This window comes from Sciurus carolinensis, chromosome 2 (genome assembly GCF_902686445.1).
Source record: "Sciurus carolinensis chromosome 2, mSciCar1.2, whole genome shotgun sequence".
NCBI lineage: Eukaryota > Metazoa > Chordata > Mammalia > Rodentia > Sciuridae > Sciurus > Sciurus carolinensis.
In genome coordinates this window covers 1644761-1664719 of record NC_062214.1, presented here as the reverse complement: position 1 = coordinate 1664719, position 19959 = coordinate 1644761, and the positions used below count along the sequence as shown (strand labels likewise).

The window sequence follows — 19959 nt, the reverse complement described above, 5'->3', positions numbered from 1 at the left end:
CAAACCACACCAATGGTCCAGCACAACCCTTCCCCTTTACAGGCCTTTCCCAAGCACCCTCCATTCCTGGTGTTGGGCAGGACACATTCCTGGACCAGTGCATTGTGTGTATTTTTAGCCTCTGCCCTGTGAGGGCGTGTCACTATGGCTGGTGTCCTCAGGGAACCACCCAGTTACATACCCAGTAGTCTGGTAGGCACTCAGAGATCTCTGGGAACTGCACTTCCACACCCCTACTTTGTGTCCTGGGAGTTAGGATTCAGCTTTTCCTAAGACAGAGTTAGCTCCCGTTAGTGCATAATGCACCCCACGCTCAACACAGAGGTTTGTGGCTCAGAACCTGGGAGGCACAGAGTTAAGAATCTGTGACCTTGGTGGGGGCACCTCAGCCTGACAACAGTATAAACTAGTCAGGTGGCTGAGGTGCTCACAGACCTACTCTAGCAGGTGCAGCCTTCTGTGACCAAGTGGGTGTGTCACACTGAGAGAGGATGAGACCAGACATCCCAGGACTCTTTCCCAGGAGGGGCCAAGTCTTAACTGGCTGTCTCAGTTCTCTTGAGTAGGACTTCCCCAGAGTCAAGAATCAATTCTGGAATACACTGCTAAATCATGGCAGATGAAACTGGAAGACTTTTCTACCTTCGCTTGTGCTTCCCCTGTTCTCCTCTCACCAGTCTGGACCCAGTGGGTTTCACAAAGGGCAGGAGGTGGTGTGGGGTTTCAGGTGCCTGGTAGTTAGACCTAAAACCCACTAAGGGCCAACCTGCAACTTACTTGCACGTTGCAGTTTCCTCCTCAGTAAACTAGGGAGTCACAAAACCTACTTAGCACGGTGGTAAGTTGTTCTCAACCTGGCAAAAGATACATTTTTACACCCTGACCGAGTCCAGACGTAATATGAGAGTGAAATGCTTTGCAAAACAATACTTATTTTCACTATGTAGGATGCTCTATTTTTCTCATTCTATTTCATTTTTATAAAACTCTGGTCACTACCCACTAAATTTTTCCCAGGACCCAATACTGGACCCTGATCTCATAATACTCACAGTAAAGAAAAAGACCAAGTACGCATGCGGCGCACACGTGTAAAATTAATTACTAATCACGCTAAGGGCGATGCAAGGAAAGGACAGAGGATGGGGTGGGCTATTTCATAGTCGAGGGTTCAGCAAGGGCTCTGGGCTGCAGCCTGAGAACGAGTCCAGGCGGACAGACGGCCCAGGTCGCGGGGCCTCGGAGGCCCGGGTGGCAAGTCAGGGTTTATTTTAAGGGCCAGACCGCACCGCAGGTTTGGCAGGAGGGACGGACTCCAGTGGCGCGCGCCGCTGAGTTCTATTTAGGGGCCAGGAGCCCCAAGGGCCGCCAGGCCGGGCTGCGCCTTCTTCCCCTCTCACCGTCCCCGGAATGAAGGTAGGGGCTCACGCAGCCCAGTGCGAAAGGGAGGCATCCTAGTGCAGCTTCTGCACGAAGGGAAACTGAGAAGCCGGCCTAAGCCAAACAACCCGCCCGCCCGTGCCCGGGGCGGGGCCGACACGCCGGCGGGCGGAGCTTACCTTCTCCAGGCCCCGCCCCCGTCCCCAGCAAACAGCAGCCGGCCGCCTCCTCCGCGCACGCGCACACCGTCCCGCCCGCTGCATCCCGAGCCCCCTAGTTGCGCGCGGGGTCCGCCGGGAACCGTATGCTGGGGGCGCGGGCAGCAGAAAAGGCCCGCCCCCGGTCGGCGGCACCCAACTGCGCAGGCGCAGAGCGCGAGTTCGCCCCCACCCTGGCTGGCGGCACGGACATATTTAAAGGGCGGCGGGTGCGGCGAGCCAATGGGCGGCCAGCGTATAGGGGCGGCGCGTGGCAGCGCGGGGTCCCGGATGTGGCTGCGGCGTCGCTCCTCCCCCGCTCGCCTCAGAGCCCGGAGGCGCGCCCCGCTCCGCTAGCTCGCTCGCTCGCGGCCCGCAGGCCCCTCGGGCGCTGCGGGAGGCGCCCCGGCGGCGCGGAGCAGCGCAGGAGCGGGCGGCGCGGCGACCGCGCGGGGCGGAGCGGGCGGGGCCCGGCGCGGCCCAGCGCTCGTCCCCCGCGCCCGGCGCCGCCGCCATGAGCGGCTCCTCGGGCACCCCGTACCTGGGCAGCAAGATCAGCCTCATTTCCAAGGCGCAGATCCGCTATGAGGGCATTCTCTACACCATCGACACCGACAACTCCACCGTGGCGCTCGCCAAAGGTAGCGGCCCGCCCCCGCGCGCCCAACCGCCGCCAACAGCCCCGGGCCCGCCCCGCGCCCGGGGCCCTGCCCCCACCCTGGGACGCTCCCCGAGCCGGGACCCCCGTCTCCACCCCGAGACGCGCCCGGCGTTCGGACCCCCGCTTCCAACCCCACCCCCGGGCGTCCTCCGCGCCCGCAGCCCCGTCTTCACCGCGGGACGCGCCCGGGCCCCGCCCCCACCCCGGGACGCCCCCCCCCACCGGAGCCCCGTCCCCACTCCGGGACGAGCGCCGCGCCGGACCCCGCCCTCACCCCGACGCCCTCGGAGCGGAGCCTCCCTCCTGGGACGCTCCCGAGCCGCGCCCCCAGCCCGGGCGCCCCTCGCGCCCCGAGCGTCTCCACCCCGGGACGCGTCCCTGAGTCCGGAATCCTACCCCGGGGCGCCCCTCCAGGCCTCACCAGGTTCCCGCCCGCACAATGGTTCTCGCGGCGCCGCCCTCTCCACGCAGCCCATCTTGCAGGTGTTGCCGGAGGGGCGGCTCCAACAGCTGTGGTTCTTCACCTGCGGGGGTGTTCTGCAGGGACCAGGGGCCGAGTCTCCCCGGCCTCCCCAGGAGGCAGGGTGGGGGCGGGGTGAAAAGATGAGAACCCGGGCGTCCTCCTGGAACTAACTAGCCAGCTGGGCCCACCGGGTCCTGTGGAACCTCCCGCCAAGGTAGAGCATTCGTTGGCACAGGGTGACCCGGACTGACTGATTTTACCGTGGGCCCAACTGAGCTGCCCTTTTGTGGCAGACGCCTGTGGGTGCCGGCTGACTTAAAGGCGCTTGTTTGTGACTAGAGAGGTCCAGAACCCACAAGCCGGTGCAGGCAACGTGTGATTAGAGATGTCCAGAACCCACAAGCCAGTGCAGCCAGCGCGGGTCCAGAGCCTCTTTGTCTTCATCCTCCAGAGGACGGGAGTGGATTCCCCTGCCTCCTGGAGGAAAGCCAGTACTGCCAGCTCTGCAGCAGCCCTGGGTGTGTGCTGTGCCTGGTGCTAGGCCCTCACAGTTTTTGTGGGTGCCAAGTGCTGAGATCTGTCTGAAGCTGGCCTAGGTCAGAGGGAGCTCCATGACTCAGGGTGCAATTGTCCCAAATCCTACGGATGTCTGTTTTTGAAGCCTGGTACTCAAACTTGGGCACATATGGCAGCCCTGCAGGAAATAGCTCAGTGTTCCAAGTCTTTTTGTTCATTTGAACTCTTCATACTTTACTTACTTTGACACAAGATCCTAGTTGTAGAAACAGGTCCAGAGTAGGTCTGGACCTTAGGTTGAGCCTGTTGCCCCAAGTCCAACCTGGCCCTGGAGCCCTACAGAGTAGAAGTGTGATAGGGCTCCTGGACCCTTGCTTGTTGGGGATTCATACCCCAAGGAGGTCCCTCCGGTTCAGTATTTCCTTAGACACAGAAGCTGGTGTTGGGGATTCAGGTTCTAGGACTTCTTTCTCCCCATTATTTCTATGACACTCCTTTAGACTCTCGATGTATGCAGAAGATTGGCTGGGTCCTGACCTAACAAAACTACCTCCACAGCTGCAGTGTGTGGTGAGGCCTTGAGCACAAAACAGCTGATGGTTTTGTCTGCAAAGGTAGATGTGAACCAGGAAGATTTTGCAAAGCAGAGAGCTCTGTGTGTCTGTGTATTGGTGTGTTTATACTGGAGCATGTGGATTTTTGTGAGACTTCCTATTGGAATTTTCCTTGTCATTTTTGACCAGCTGTCTTTTTGGAGTTTCACTAAGGGGTCCCTCTTAGGAGTATTAAGTAGCTGTTGAATTGGAAATTTGGGTGTTGTGTTGGGGATGGTGCTCAGGGCAGAGGCCCTTGTCTTCTGGCAGGCCCAGGAACTGTAGAGCTGTAGTGACCAAGGATCAACGAAATGGACTTGGCAAAGGGTGACAACCCTTCCTTTTTTCAACCCTTAAGTGAGATCCTTTGGCACCGAAGATCGTCCTACAGATAGGCCTGCTCCCCCAAGAGAGGAAATTTATGAGTATATCATTTTCCGGGGAAGTGACATCAAAGATATCACGGTGTGTGAACCTCCAAAAGCTCAGCACACGCTCCCTCAGGACCCTGCCATTGTTCAGGTAAGTGTGTCACTGTGCTTCCGCATGACACTGTTTTTAAGGGAGCTGGCTTCCACCTGGAACTTTTTATGTTTGACTAGAGTGCTCAAATTGAGGAATGACTCTTCAATGAAAAGTAATCTCATTTTCTTCTGGTGTTTGATGTTCCTGTGAAAAGTGTTAATTCATGCAGCATATAGTAGGTAGTGTGTTCTGTGTGGCATGATCCCTTGGGGAGGAGGCCTGGGACTCACTCTGAGTGTGTGTGTGTGTGTGTGTGTGTGTGTGTGTGTGTGTGAGATGTGATGTGAAGTGAAGTGAAGTGAAGGGGGTGCTGCTTCTGGGGTCTTGCTTGGACCTGGGTGCTTGGGCATAGTGTAATCAAGCCCTGAGTGGCATGAGATACTTGGCAAGGAAGACAGTGGAACCCTAAATTTGTAAGTCTTAAGCCACATACCAGCCTTGTAGGTTGTGTCTCAGGATTATCTTCCTGTCCCAGGTTAATATTTACTTGTAAGTTTAAACATTTGTTGGCTCCTGGTACCAGGTTCTGAGTTGGGGGTGTACCTGGAAGATAGGAGAAGGCAGGGTTGGCTTTGGGAGCACTTGGAGGAGCTCTTTGGACCACTTCTAAAGTTTGGAGGGAAAGTCCTCGGGACTTGGAAAGAGGACTGTATGTTTGAACTGGGCCCAAGGTGAAGGGCATCAGAAAAGGTCAGTCCTCAAACTGGCAGCGGTCCTTCCTGAGGCTTGGGGTCCAGAGCAGAGGTAGATGTTGGGAAACATAAGCACCTCTGCAGGGCTTGTCTGGAATCCAGGGTGGTGTTTTCTCCTGTTAGGGAGGCTAGACCCCACGAGTGGTTGAGGGGAGTTGTTGGAAAGTTTTAATTTTAAGTTAAGAGAAACTATGTTAGTGTTACGTGGACAGGTGCAACTGGTTGGAAAAAGGAAGGTTTGACCATACTGAAAACTCTCCCAGGACCACTCAGCATGTCGGCAGTACAGACAGGCAACAGAATTGGCACTTCCCTTCTGAGAAAGTGCTCTGAGCAGACTTGCAGGGTAACAGGATGGCCTTGCTCTGCTCTTACCAGTGTGTCTCGTTGTTTAGTCTTCTCTGGGCTCTGCCTCCGCCTCGCCCTTCCAGCCGCATGTGCCTTACAGCCCCTTCAGAGGAATGCCACCCTATGGCCAGCTGGCGGCCAGCTCCCTGCTCAGCCAGCAGTATGCTGCTTCCTTAGGTCTAGGTGAGTAACAGTTTCTGTTCGCTCAACCACCCCTGCTTTTGACCACCAGGAAGTAGAGTGACAGACTCTGAGGGTGGGGACATGTCCTCTTGTCTTGTTCAGCTCCTAGACTGTTTATCGTAGCACATATTGGATAAATTGTCCAGTGCAGCTTCAACTCACTAGTGTCCAGTAACTGTCCAGCTGAGTGAGAATCAGCAGTATGGGTTTTGGACTAAATGAACCAGATCAAAATTAATCTGAAATGTCAGCCTGGATCTGAGTGGAAGTCCTGGTACACCTGCCTGGAAGAAGAAATGCTGACACGTGTACTTACGTATGAGTTCTAGCTATTTGCACATTCGTAAGCCTGTAAATATAGTATCGTATTAAATCCTTTCATTATTCTACTCTAAGGATCTTGTTCAAAAATGGTTTTAACCAAGGTTGACTAGTCCCAGAGTAAAGAGTCTGTTTTCCATATTGAGAGTGAGATTGGTCTTGTCCTTGACCTTGGCCTGGCTCTAACTCTGCTGCTATGTTCAGTACATGGCATTGGCAACCCTTGCTTGGACCCCCAGCATGAGTCGGGGAATATCACCCAGATCAATTCTGTGGGTTACTTGTTTGTCTTGATTGCTGTTCCTTGTATGACGGGTGACCTCTCAGCCCAGCTCACTGTTTCTAAAATGTGTGTGTGTGTGAGCCAAGTGTCCTGAGAGTTTGCTTGACTCTTTCCAAGCTTGCTAGACACAAGATAAGTATGTCCTGACTTATTTGTGTGCTTTCTCTTTGCTCTTTTCTCCTTTCTCTTCCTTTAGAGAAGTTGGTAAGCCCTCCAGCCTCAGCTGCTGCTTCCAGCCCTAGTTCTTCTCCATCTCCACAGCCCGTTTCAGAGCTTGACATGTCCTCAGAGCCACCTCAGCTCACTTCCAAGGGTAACAGCAGTTTGGAGAACTAACTGCATGCTGTCTTGCAGGCCGTTCTGAGTGCAAGGGGGTAAAGTGAGAGCCGGAATGACAGGAGCTGTAGATCATTTGCTAGGCTCAGGGATCATGATACTGTTTGTTTGGTTCAGCCCAGAGCCTGATTCGTAACTACCAGTTTTATATGTTTTGTTTTGTTTTTGGTATTGGGGATTGAACCCAGGGGTGCTCCACTGAGCCATGTCCCCAGCCCTTTTTTATTTTCTATTTTCAGATAGGGAGCCCTTGGCTCACACTGCCTGGGTCTAGAGTTTGTTTCACCCTGCCCACAACTACCATCGTACATGGGGAACTTCCTTTGAATACAGAGCTGCTTCCCTGGGGGTTTGCTGAGACCTAATACTGTGCTGGACTGCTGCATTGGAGCTCCCAGCCACTCCACATGCAAACACAAGTCACCCTTCATGGTGTTCAGAATGGGAGCTCGGTGACGATCTCTAGTCATATGGCCAGGTGCAGAGTATTGTCCTAAAGGCCAACTCGTCAGTCTGGTGTCCACCACCTGTCTGCTGAGACTGCAGTCTCTATGACATTTTTCAACTTCCCTGACGTTCTCACCTAAAGTTCTGAATTTCACATTGATGGTTTTCTTACACATCTGTTTTACCCGTGTTTCATGTGCATTGCCACAGGCTCAGTCCTGCACCATTATCCAGACATGGTCCGAGAAACTGCCTATGCTCTTGTTCAGCCACACAAGGACTGTTAGTCTGTTATATTTGTTGCTTTTAAGTCCTGCTTGTGTCTGAGAGCAATCATATTTTTCCACTTAAAAACTACACTGAATACTTTGATTTTTCTTAGGAATATTTACATAAAACTACCCAAAGGGCAGATAGATTGTTTTAACTGGTTCGATTTTCTAAAAAACAAATACATCTCGCCCCATCCATTCCCATGAGATGATAGGCCAGAGAAAGTGGTCCAGATTAGTTCCTGTCAGAGAGGACCCTTCTGGATGCCTGCCCTGTGAGTGCTGCTCTTGATTGGCTGCAAGAACTTTTTCTACACTGATTTCTATAATATCTGTCCAGTATGCCAAGTCAGACTATATCCATTCTTCATCTGTGTTGGGCTGCCCCTCTGACAGTGGTTACCCTATGGTTAGGACTTATTTTTCTGTCTCATCGTTATCCATTTCTCAGTCCCCAGGTGCCCTCTTTAACACTGCCCACAGATCCTGGAACCTTGGAGAGGAGTAGAAAGAGGTAGTTCAGGCGGGTGGCCTTTTGTGTACTCTCCACCAGATTCAGGTGACATCCTCTGCACCAGGACCACCACTAACATTTGGTTTTGAGGTGCATCTCAGGCAGTACTCTAGGAATAGCCCTTACCAAGGCCACCAGAGAGCCTTTTTGTTTTATGAGAAGCCTGTACTCCTCTGAAGCTACAGGCTGATTACTGTAGTCAACTCTTACCACTTCATCCTATTTTTTTAATACCTTGTAAGCAAAAATGACAGTGTTCTAGAACTTAACTTTGAAGTCTGACCACTGCACTTAGAAGACCCCAGGCTGGACTGATTCTACTCCGGCATGAAATGGAATAAAACAAATGGTTAAGTCCTGAAATTAAACATCTCAGGGTTGTTGAGTCCCTTTGGGGTTAGAGCTTATGTGGTTCTAGAAAGCTGTTCCTAAAGGAGCAGCCCAGTCTGGGGGAGGGTTTGTACCCTCTCTGAGCAGTTGCCCTCTCCTGCCTGATTGTCATCCAGAAAAGAAGTGACTGGAGGCATAAGGCTTATTTCTCTGTTTGTAAACCTTCCTCCTCTCCTCAACTCAGGAGCCGGCTTTCCTTCTGCCCCTGTTGGCAAGAGCCCCATGGTGGAGCAGGCTGTCCAGACTGGCTCTGTCGATAACCTGAATGCCAAGAAGCTGTTACCTGGCAAGGGCACTGCAGGGATGCAGCTCAACAGCCGCCAGGCCCAGCCAAGCAGCAAGACCACTGGTGGTACTTGAGCTCTTCCTCCCCCACAGTTTGCTTTGTTCAAAGTGGCTTACTACTTACTGGGTTGTTTTCTGAATCATTAAACCCCTCCCCTATCCTAAGCCCCACGTGCTTTTGGACGGGCCCATGTGGCAGACTTCCTCCCGTGGGGCCCCAGGCAGTGGTGGTGCCCTGCTTGGTGGCTGGGTTCTGGCTTCTGCAGGAGCTTCGCCTTTCTCTTCCCTTTGCGCCTCAGATGTAGTCCCACCGGCAGCTGTGCACACTCAAGGGCAGGTGAATGATGAAAACAGAAGACCTCAAAGGAGGCGGTCAGGTAACACCTGTGGCCACCCAAGTTCGGGAGCCACAAGCAACTGGCCACGTTTTGCTTGCCCTCACGGATGCTGCCCCTCTTCCTTGTCTGCTTGTGCTTGGAAGCTGCAATTGAAGTCCTGCTGGACACATCGGGTTGGTGGTTTACTGCAGCCATTGCTGTCCTCCTCCCTTGTAGGCAACCGGCGAACAAGGAATCGCTCCAGAGGGCAAAATCGTCCAGCTAATGTCAAGGAGAACACAATCAAGTTTGAAGGTGACTTTGATTTTGAGAGTGCAAATGCTCAGTTCAACCGAGAGGAGCTTGACAAAGAATTCAAGAAGAAGCTGAATTTTAAAGGTCTGATTTTAATGAAATTTGCCATTCCCCAGAAATATCCCAACAGTGTGCTATGAAAAGATGACTGGGGTGACCTGGGAAGCCAACTGGGGTGCTGACCACTCTGGAAATTGGAATTAACTGAAGAGCTAATGAGATGAGCAAGTGTTTGGGATGGGCTGTGAAGCAGTCGTTCTGACGGTTGGTGAGAAGAGATCTGTGCTAAGCATGACACAGTTAGACACACTGTCTGGGCTGCTGAATGGACCCCTAGAGAGGGAGCACCCTGGAGGGGGTTGTGTGGTGTTTACTTTCTGCACCTTTGTGTGCTCTGCTTTTCTTTGTAGAGGACAAAGCTGAGAAGGGGGAAGAGAAGGACCCAGCCGTGGTGACTCAGAGTGATGAAACTCCTGCTGAGGAAGACCTCCTGGGGCCTAACTGCTACTACGATAAATCCAAGTCATTCTTTGACAACATCTCCTCTGAACTCAAGACCAGGTGAGACCTCAGTGGACTGGTAGAGAAAGTCATCACTGCATACACGTCTCAGAAGCACAGGACTTGGCAGTCTTTACTCGAAGACCTAACCTGCAGCCTTAAATTCAGAGTACATGCCTTAGGAGCTTACATTTCTGTGTAGTAGGTACTAGTCTCCAGTTTTCTCTCCTGGCCACCCAGGATGTGGTGCAGGAAGCTCTGGCAGTCATCCAACCACAGGGGGACTTGCTGAGGTCAGGCCCCCATGCACTAGGTTCCCTGTCCACATGCAGTGCTTGCACTTGCCTAGCTGACTGCTGGTCCCAGTGACCTGGCTAGTGTTCTCTGATGTTCTTTGCCTTGGTGTTGGCCACCAGTGACCATGTTTTACATGTACCGTCATTTTTAGTACCTTATGTGAATGTTCTGGACTGTGCCGGAAGTAGAAGTGGGCATAGTGTGGAAACCCAGACCCATGTGTCCAGCAGGTTGAGCACCGGCAATGCTGCCAGGCATTGAAGAGCGGCAGCAGGCAAAGTTGAGTGGCCCTGGCACATGCTCACAGCTCCACTGGGGGAACATGCAAGTGGAAACGAACAAAACATAAGCAGAGGACATGTGGGAGCCCAGAGTGGGGGGTGGGCAGGGCCAGGTCTTAAGGTAGCCATGTGGGTGAGTGACAGGGCTTTTTCAGGCAGGGCCAAGGTCTGTGTATGGGGCTGGATTGGAGGGGGTGGGAGGAGTTCAATAGGGTGTTGCAGGTCATAGAAATGATGTTGGCTTTATTCTGAGCCTGTGGGCAATCTTCCAAGAATGACATGCTGACACTAAAGCATGTTGAGGAGAGTGGCCCAGGGTGGGCCACCATGAGGGTGGATAGAAGGAAGCTGTCTCAGCAGTGCAGGTTCTTGGAGTTCCAGGCAGTGTGATGAGGGAAGCTGGATGCCGTGTGTTTCGAGGGTGACACTGATAGGGCGTTTGGAGTCCAGAATGACTCCCACATGTCCTGACCTGGGCATGTGAAGAACAGAGTCCTCTTCAACCAAGAAGCCTGTGGATGCAGCAGACTTCTGGACTGAAGAGCAGGAACTGGGTGGCTACCTGTGAACACTTTGGGTGCACTGGGCACATGGTTGGACATGGGAGTTGTGCCCCCAAATGTTTGGGTAGCACAGAGTGTAAGTGCTGTGATGCCATCTCCGCCATTCCCAGAAGCACACACACCATTGTTTGTTCCAGCCCTGCCCTTCCTTACCCAGCCCCCTTGTAGTAGAAACCTGAATTGGGGGTATCTGTGTCCTGCTCTGGTCTGAGGTTTGCATGGGGCCTGGGCTCCCTACCTTCTCTTCCTACCCAGTAATCAGTGGGGAGAAGTCTTCCTTTGTCACCCACTGGTGTCACCTGCTTGACCTTGGTGATGAAAGGTACTTTTTGAGCAGCCCAGCGTGCAGGAAGGTGACTGGGAACCCCCTAGTCTTGGACTCCAGGCCTAACCCATTCCCCCCACTTCTATAATGGCTGCAGCAACAGCTCATTCTTCCCTGGGCTATTACAAGGATGAAGCTCAGGTTGTTACCTGCTGTAATCAGAATTTCACACATCTCATCTTTGGTCCAGTTCTAGGCGTACAACATGGGCAGAAGAGAGGAAGCTCAACACAGAGACCTTTGGCGTGTCAGGGAGGTTCCTCCGCGGTCGTAGTTCCCGTGGTGGGTTCCGTGGAGGAAGGGGCAATGGGACAACCCGGCGCAACCCAACTTCCCACAGAGCTGGGACTGGCAGGGTGTGAGGATGCAGCCTGAGTGAGTGTGGGAACCTTCTGGATCCTTTGGTGGGAGGCACTGGGACAGGTGTACCTAGTCAGAGCAGAGGCACTGGAGTAGATTGGCTTTGTCTTCCCACAAGAAGAGCAACCTGAAGGTATCTAGGCCCCTCAATGTGGCCTTAACCTCAGAATCACCTAGGGAGCTCCTAGAAACAGAGTTAGGTCTAACCCAGGCCTCCCACACCCAGGCCTCTGGGGTGGGACCCAGGCCTCTGCCTCCTTCATCCAGGTGAGGTTATGGGAGTGGGAGGGCAAGGACCATGGTGGAGTCTGGTGGGCTGTGTGCTTGCTGCTGGGCTCCAGTGTGATGACCCAGTCCAGCCTCGCCCTGCACTGAGTCAGAGCCCCTTAGCAAGGTCCCAGTGACTGTGTGTACCCTTGGGTCTGGGCACGCATCCCTGTGTGATAACTGGTGCTGACCCACCCCAGCAAGGTGGGACCTGGAGGAACCAGGGCTTCCTGCCACTCGCTGTCTCCAAGTCCCTAATGTGATACTCAGTGTGCGCCCTGATGGGAAAGTGGGCAGCCTGGGAGGGAATAGGGCTTGATTGGCCCCGTTTCGTTCCTTGTCAGGCAGCAATGCCTGGTGATACTGGGCAGCCATGTGACAACAGGTGTGGATGTGCTCACTTCCTGTCCTCTTTTTCAGGCTCCTGCTGAAGAGCACAGAAGTGACGCTGTGTATATAAGGACACACAGAAATGCTCTGCACTTAACAGGGGAGAAGTGGGTCCTGTTTACTGAGTTTGGAAAATTCCCATACTGCTACTTACGTTTTGGACTTAACTGAACTTAGACATGGTCTGAGTTAAAACCACTTGTTTTTTGGGAAGTATTCATGGGTAACCTCTTTGAGGTGTCTTGACCTACGTTTCCTTTTTGTTTGTGCATAGCCTAATTCTAAGGTTTTGGCATTTTCTATAGCGAAGGTTTGATCTTCACTTTGTGACTATATCTTTTTTTATGACAGCTTTGACTGTGGAACCAAATCTCATTTGGCACATATGGCCAAGTGCATTTCTGTAACCCATCTGGCCCCTGGTGCTGCTGGCCTGGCACCCCCGCCCCCCCCCACCCCCACTGTCATTGGTGGGTCTCAGGAGCCTGGCAGGGCCAGCACAGGGTGGGTCAGACATGTGGGTGGGTGGGTCAAAGGCAGGGAAAGGGGATGTCCCGTGGATCATGTTGCATAACAAACCGGAGTGGTGATGTCAGGGTTGGGGCTGAGGGAGGGTGGTGGACTTGGTGGTAGTGGGAAGGGACCCTGAACGTTACCTGTGCAGCGTTGCATGGAGCCTGGCTTCCACAGGCACTGAGGCCGAGGGTCGAAGCCTTGGAACACCCATAGAGTCTCCCTGACCCTCCTGTCCTGTCCTTACCAGCCTCTGACCCAGGTCAGTCAGTGTTGGACTCTTCTCATCCACTTGGAAATGAGCCAGTCTTTTTTTTTTTTTTTTTTTTTTTTGGCAAGGTCAGTTGACCTTTTTTCCTCTGATTGTAAATAGTTCTTGTGTTTGTTTTAAAGGTGGGTGGAGGGAGGGTGGGGAACATAAATTTGTTGCATGAGTAAGGTGGGTCAGACCTCCAGTGTAAGCATGCGTCCTTCTGATTGACAGGGCATTTTGTTGAAAATAAGCACCTTGGTAACTAAACTCCTTTAAATAGCTATGAAGGCTTTAGTTCTGTATTGATTAAGTCACTGTAAATGCTTGGGTTTATTTTTGTAGGACTTCATGGCTGAGAAGTAGAACATAGCATTGGCACTGCTTTGTTGGGGAAATGTAAATTGTAATTATAAATAAATATGCGAACCTTTAAGACTTTCTTCTCTGCTGACAACCTCTGCAGCATGCCCAGGGCCCAGGCCTAGCGTACACTTGGGGCAGTAGGATTTGGGGGGAATTGGTTTCACGTGCTGCTTGAGGAAGGTGTGACCCTGCTGAAGTGCAGTGAGATGGGCCTGGGTTCTTGTGTTGGCTGCCTTTCTGGGATGAGTGGCCCTGCTGTCTAGAATCTGGGTACCAACTAGTTTAGGCTGAAAGCAGCCTACTTTCCTCACTACAGTGGGTTTCCAAGAGACTTTAAAAGCAGTGCTCAAGGGACTAGAAGGCACAGCTGAATTGGCTTTCCCTATGGCATCTGTCCATGCTTTGGTCAGGCTCTAGAGCATGAACTGGCAGCAGGCAACCTTCTGTTTTGGTGGTGGCAGCAGAGGGGAGAAACCCAGTGGCCTTGACCAGTTTAAAATAAATAAATAATTATTTATCTTTTCATTGTGTACAGTAGATGCAGAGGGTCACAGCCCTGATTTTGACCTGTGCAGCTCAGCAGCTGGACTGCACTGCTGGTCAATCTAAAGTCTGCTTACCACCTGGGACTAGCCTTACTATGAATCCAGCTGACAGTCATTTTGACAATTACATTTTTTAATGCTGAGCTTAAATTATATCTTGATTCTGTATATTCTAGAGGGTTCTAGAGGACAGCATACACTGCAAGATGAGAGCCAGGGCGGGGAGCTGTAGGCTGAGGGAGGTGGTGGTGTGTGCAAGGAGCAGCCCAGGACCCAAAGGCCAGAGGGGTTCTCTTTCTGGCTAAAAAGCAAGTGGGGAACAGCTAGGTAGAAAAGAGGAGACAAATGGAAATCCATTAAAAGCAGAAATATCTAGCAACCCTGCAAAATGCAGAGTCAGACTCTCGGTGCTGTGTGGCTTGTGTCCTCAAAGCTCTGCAGTGATGAGGGGACTGGAAGGAAATGGAAAGTTGTGTTGAACCCCTAAAGGAGAACCCTGGCTTGCCTGCCTGGCAACAAGGGACAGAAAGGAAAGTGCATGAAAGCAAATACAGATTTCCAAACCCAGGGAGAAAGATCCCATCTTCTTAAAGTGCTACTATGCTTACACCTAAAAATACATGTTCTCTTCACAAGCAAAGGCTAAAAAATATGGAAGTTTATTGGGTACTCTGACATCCCAGACAGGTGGATGGATGGAAAAGCCCCCACACAGACTCATCTGTGATTCAAGTTTAAAAGCTGTTCTAAGCAAGGGAGATTTCTTCATCACGATGCTTTCTTTTGTTTCTTCTTTTCATTTTCTTCTTTTTCTTTTTCAATCTCAGCAACATATTTCTCAATTTCTTCAGGATTTAGGATCTATAACAGAAATTTCAAAAACCTCAGAAACATGTTTGCCCCCCAAGTTGTAAAGGTGCAAAGTGCTAGCCCCTTCTGGTAGAGCAGCCTGGGTTTGTGCTGCAGCTATTCCACAGCCCTGTTGGAAAAAGGCTTCAAGGAAACAGGGTCACATTTGCCTGAGGTGTTAAAAGCAAAGTTGTGCTTGACAGCTCCAGTGCACCAAGAGAACATGTGAGCATGTTCTGGAACCACAGAAGCAAGTGGAAAGGTATTCAGACTGTAGAGCCTTAGTCACCGAGGCAGCTGAGGCCAAAGCATGATGGCCTCACAAGAAGTGACCCTCCAGAAGGAAATGCCATAGGGTCCTTCTGTGATTTAGCACTGGGAGAGGGTCTATACCATGGGTCTGCAGATTCCAGTCCAGACCACATGGCTAAGAAAACTTCATAGGTCAGATAAAGATAGCAACTCATGGATTACCTTGAGGGGCTGATCTCGCCTCATGACAGCAAGTTCAATGTTTTTGCCACCTGACTGGACCACCTTGAAGGGAAAGATAGGAATGTTAAAAGACACCTCTGCCCTTAAGATCAAACCTGTTCTTGTGAGGACCTTAAGTATGGGTGTGTCTTTGTCCTTAATGAACACAGTGGCTGTCCTGGCAGCCCTCCCTGGATGGGCAGTGGTGACCACTGGGAAGCCCAATACCCCACACTTCTGGCTTGACCTGTTTGCACTTCAAAAGTCTTGATAGAGACTGTGACCTCAAAGCCCCCAGCCACTAGCTCTGAACTTCTTAATTCCCTGACTTAGCAACCCAAGTCTTTGAGAGGCCAAGTGACATGTGCAGTGCAGAGCCCACAGCCTGATGACTAGGCTCCTGTCTTCATCCTTCTCATGCTGTGTACCCCTGGAGGAGCTGCTACTACCCCAGCTGTAGTCACTTTCCCAAGACTCGTGGTGTATGGCAGGTGGACAACTCCCACCCACCCAGCACTGCTGGTGCACGCTTGCCTCCTGCCCTCCATGGGCTGCTGTCACACATGCCCCTTCTCCATCTTGCCCCGACTGCATGCACTTACTTCCAGGAGGGCCTTGATCACCAGCTTGATGGTCAGGTCATCTGTCTCAATGGCTTCTTCAGTATAGTTCTTCTCCAGGAACTCACGCACTGACTTGGCACCCCGGCCTATGGCATTGGCCTGAAACAGACAAGCAAGCGTGGGCTTACAAGGCACAGCAAACCAGAGCTACCTCTGTCTTCTCACAGAGCTGTGCTGTTTGCTCTGTAACCGTGCACAGTAGTGCCAGCCCTTGACGTGGGGCCTTCCCAATAGCTCTGTGTGTGTGTGTGTGTGCGCGCACACACCAAGGGTCATTTAGAACTGGTGCTGATTCTTATTACAAATGGGATTACACTTTTATTTAATTATTAAGAGACTGGTAATGCTGTGAATGGGATTATATTCCACTTCATTATCAAGAGACCCTGGGAGGTTTAAGTTTATGCACATATCCTTGAATCTTGGTGTCCTTCAATATTGAATGAATTTTTTGCTTTCACATTAGTGAAGTGTCATGAAACAGACTGTTCATTTTGGACTAAGGTAACTTACACTGCTGCTTGTTCACTGATGCAGGCACTGCCTGGCAAGAGGCCCAATACCTCCCCAAGGAGCTCAACCCCTTCATTTACCTTGTTCTGGACTCACCTTCCAGGCATGGTATGTGCCCGATGGGTCGGTCTGATAGAGTCTGGGAGTGCCATCAAAGTCAAAACCCACAATGAGGGCAGAGATGCCAAACGGCCTGCGCCCATTGCTCTGTGTATAACGCTGTCAGGAAAGTAAGTCAATGTTGTTAACCATGAGAAAACTCATGTGACATCCAAAACAACTGTGCTTAGTGAAAGGATGAAATGTTTGTCATTAAGCCCACCTCCAGGGTATCTGTCATTCAAATAATAAATGAAATTAGCCAACAGCTTTCAACATCTCTCCTTTCTTCTACATTTTCATTCTCAGACTCACCCAGGACTGGAACTACTGAGGGTGCTGGAAATTATCTTGATGGGCAGACTTGCATTCTTATTACATGCTGGTTTTAAAGGTTAATGGGCATTTGAGAACCACAGAGTTGGTGGGCTTTCAGCCCCCTTCCAACTGCTTGGTAACTGGTGGTTCAAAAGGGCAAGATGAAAACTATTATTTCTCTCTGGAAACATGAATCCAGACTGCCCACAGCAGAAAATCACAACGGTTCAGTGCCGCCAAATGGGAGAGGTCTCAAGTTACACACATACAGGTAGACTTAGATGAGGCCATGAACCAAATGCAAACGTCCACAGGAGACAATACCATAGGACACTCCAGGACCATGCCTGCTCCATCACAAGCAGGGCAGCACTCACCTGCTTCAGACTGGCGATGTAGCGGGTGATATACTCCACGGTGACAGGGTCCTCCACAGTTAGCCGGTGGCTCTGGCACTCTACCCGGGCCCTATTGATAACTATCCTTGCATCTGCAGTGAGGCCTATGATAAAGGCAGAGAAGCTTCTGCTGGAGCTGCCATTCACAGCTCCACCCAAGGATAAGAATTATATAAGCAGACAGCATTTACCCTCAGGGCAAATTCCAAAACCTGTTCTTGGAAACCCAGCACAGCATTTCTGAGTGACCCACAGTGGAACTAATCAGCCCTCAGAAACTCCTTAGAAAATGGGTAATGAAAAATCGTGTAGGCTGGGCATGGTGATACACACCTATACTCCCAGTGGCTTGGGAGGCTGAGGCAGGAGAATATCAATTTCAAAGTCAGCCTCAGCAACTTGGGATTTCATCAAGTTGCTTAGGGCCTCCCTATCACAAAAAAAAAAAAAAAAAAATATATATATATATATAAAGGTCTACAGATGTTGCACTGTGGCTAAGTACCCCTGGATTCAACCCCTGGTATACACACCCTGTCGAAAGTAAAAGAAAAATAGCGCGTTATCAGACCCTAAACACGAGGGCCAGGATGTAGCTCAGTGACAGCACTTGCCTAGCACGCTCAAGGCCCAAGGTTTGAAACTCAGTACTGAAACACAAAAAATCCCACGCTGTTTACAAGAATTTCCATCTTCCTAGATTGGATCTTCCAAAGTAGGGCAGGATCAAGGCCATGGCAACGCACTGGCTGGTGTTCCACAATGTCACTCATGTGGCTGCTGGTGATGGCAAGGCACTGTCCTCCCAGCCACAGGTGCCAGGTGATCAGATCCTAGTCACTGGCCAAGGAAGGTAACTGAAGGTGAAGCAGCACAAAGCAGCCCTACCTGGGCAGTTTTTGCATTTGTTTGCCCACTTGTGCCCACCCCAGCAGAGACCACCAAGAAACCTAGATTACATGTCTCTCAACTGCCCATCCACCCAACTAGTCTCCAAAGCTCTGCTGTACACCATGACTCCAGAGAAGGCCTGGCAGGACTCACCCGCAAAGGCCATGCAGACGTTGTCATCCAAAGCACAGATCTTGCGCACTGTTCTTTCATCTTGTAGTTTGGCCACTGATTTCTTTTCCACACCAAGAACAACAATGTCCCTTCCTCGAACACCAACCTTTAATAAAAATCCCCAAGTCACATGAGAGTTCTACTAGGCACAGAACATGAGAGCTCATGTTAATGTGGGCCCCAGAAAGACTGGGGGCGGCAGCCCCACAGGAAGGTATGTGCCTACACCCCTTCCTCTCCTTGCCTGTCACAGGGCAGCTAGCCCTGCAAACTAGGGGTTAACCACCCACTCCTGGTGGAAAGTGCCCAACCTGTGCCTTTTAGATACTGATGTATCATTCTAGGCACATTGTAGCTAGCTAGTAATATGTGTGTGCTTAGTATCAATTCAAGGATTAGTCCTTCCAAACCTCTAAGCCAGAGACTTACCTGTGTAATTCTACTGAGGTCCTCTCCTGTATTAGCACACCAGTATGCACAGGTGGGCAAAGGCCTGGTTTGCAACAGAGGAACTACCCACTGAAAAGTCAACAGCTCCTTGTTTATGGCTGGCACAACAGAGGGGAGGAGGATGTGGATTACAAAGGGGAAATCACCTGAAGTTGACCCTTGAATCTAGACAAGTGCAGAAACATCATTGGGACGAACAAGGCCTGTCTGGTAGATGGAACCCTGCAGCAAGTGGGGTCGTACAGTGCTGTGGAGAGTGAAGTAGCATCCCTGACCTCAGCTCTCCAGATGCTTTTGGGGAGGGGGGGGGACCTCAGCAAGGTCTCGGCCAATCCATCTGGCCCCAGGCCTGGAGTGTGTTTCAGTTTCTCCTGCGCTTCCTTACATGTCCCTCAGCATCAGGCAGCATCAAGAAAAGCTTGCAAGCTGCAGCTGGCCCCGCAGGGCAGGCACTGGGGGCCTCTGGTGGGCATTGGTCCATTCCTCTTCCACAGTCCTTGGAACTGTTAGGTCACTGGACACATTTGAAACTTTAATTTCAAAATGGTTAAAGACTCGGGAGATGGAAACAAAACTCCAGAACTGTGCGTGCTGCTTTCTCTGTCCGCTCAAACCTCGGAAAGACCAGGTGACACATGAAAAACCGACCTATGATTTGACTAGTAACATTAGCAGGTGTTCCAAAGAGTCACAATTTGACGTTTCCAACAGCGTCGAACAGTTCAGTCCCTGAACAAGAGCCCTGGCAAGGCGAGAGCGCCGCGCTGGGACGAGAACTCAGCGTGGCGGAGTGCGCCTTCTACAGCGCAGCTGGACCCGGAAGCGGCCTGGTACCAGCGCAGGCCACCGAGCCGCCCTTTGTTCTGGACGCCCACCTGGACCTCGCAGGGGCGGTCCCCACTACTGCTGGCTGCGGGAACGCCACCAGCCCTTTTGCCAACCGCGCACCTGTGGCCTCGGCTCCCGGCGCCCCAAGGTGGCCAAGATGGCCCCAGCCCGGAGCGCGGCCCGGCAGCCCGCGTCGCGGCACCCGGAGAAGGCCACCGCATAAGCTACCGAATGGTCCAAAGCGCGGCCGCCGCCCAAGCGCCGCTAGGTCTCCCCGGCACGGGCGCACAAGCGCGCGCCCGCGGCCCTTCTCCGCTCCCGGGTCGCCAGCCTCGCCGCCCCTGCCCTGTCTGCAGGCCCGCCGCCCCAGACGCGCTGCTGCCCGCCTCCAAGGAGGCGCTCGGCCCGCCGCTGCCCGGCCCAGCGCTCACCGCAGTGGAGCCCTTCTTGACGGCCTCCTGCGCGTACTCCACTTGGAAGAGGTGGCCGTCGGGCGAGAAGACGGTGATGGCGCGGTCGTAGCTCATGCCGGCGGGGCGCGGAGCTCTCGCCACCGCTCAAAAGCGCACACTCACGGCCGTCCGCCGCAGCCCCGCCCGCCACGCTGCCGGCGTCGTCGCGTCGCCGCGCCAGGAGGACGTGCGGC

The 19959-nt window shown here is 52.3% G+C and overlaps 2 protein-coding genes across 5 annotated transcripts; one reads left to right on the top strand and one right to left on the bottom strand.

Annotated features, from left to right (window-relative positions):
- The first annotated feature begins 1874 nt into the window (after positions 1-1874).
- Positions 1875-13221, top strand: Lsm14b (LSM family member 14B). Of its 3 annotated transcripts, XM_047539137.1 has the most exons (10): positions 1877-2218; positions 4169-4332; positions 5423-5558; positions 6359-6475; positions 8306-8473; positions 8706-8783; positions 8961-9122; positions 9449-9599; positions 11196-11380; positions 12053-13221. In XM_047539137.1, the coding sequence occupies exons 1-9, from the start codon at positions 2092-2094 to the stop codon at positions 11365-11367; spliced, it is 1275 nt and encodes a 424-aa protein (XP_047395093.1). In that variant the 5' UTR covers positions 1877-2091; the 3' UTR covers positions 11368-11380; positions 12053-13221. The 3 variants fall into 3 exon arrangements, with proteins under 3 accessions (XP_047395094.1, XP_047395093.1, XP_047395095.1); XM_047539138.1 differs by lacking the exon at positions 8706-8783 and having other exon boundaries at positions 1875-2218; XM_047539139.1 differs by lacking the exon at positions 6359-6475 and having other exon boundaries at positions 1880-2218.
- A 1113-nt stretch (positions 13222-14334) lies between these two features.
- Positions 14335-19922, bottom strand: Psma7 (proteasome 20S subunit alpha 7). 2 transcript variants are annotated; one of them, XM_047539141.1, is made up of 8 exons: positions 19745-19922; positions 18465-18583; positions 18015-18141; positions 16950-17074; positions 16252-16374; positions 15622-15741; positions 15020-15082; positions 14335-14557 (listed from the first exon to the last, which is right to left on the bottom strand). In XM_047539141.1, the coding sequence occupies exons 3-8, from the start codon at positions 18025-18027 to the stop codon at positions 14465-14467; spliced, it is 537 nt and encodes a 178-aa protein (XP_047395097.1). In that variant the 5' UTR covers positions 18028-18141; positions 18465-18583; positions 19745-19922; the 3' UTR covers positions 14335-14464. The 2 variants fall into 2 exon arrangements, with proteins under 2 accessions (XP_047395097.1, XP_047395096.1); XM_047539140.1 differs by lacking the exon at positions 18465-18583.
- Positions 19923-19959: the final 37 nt, after the last annotated feature.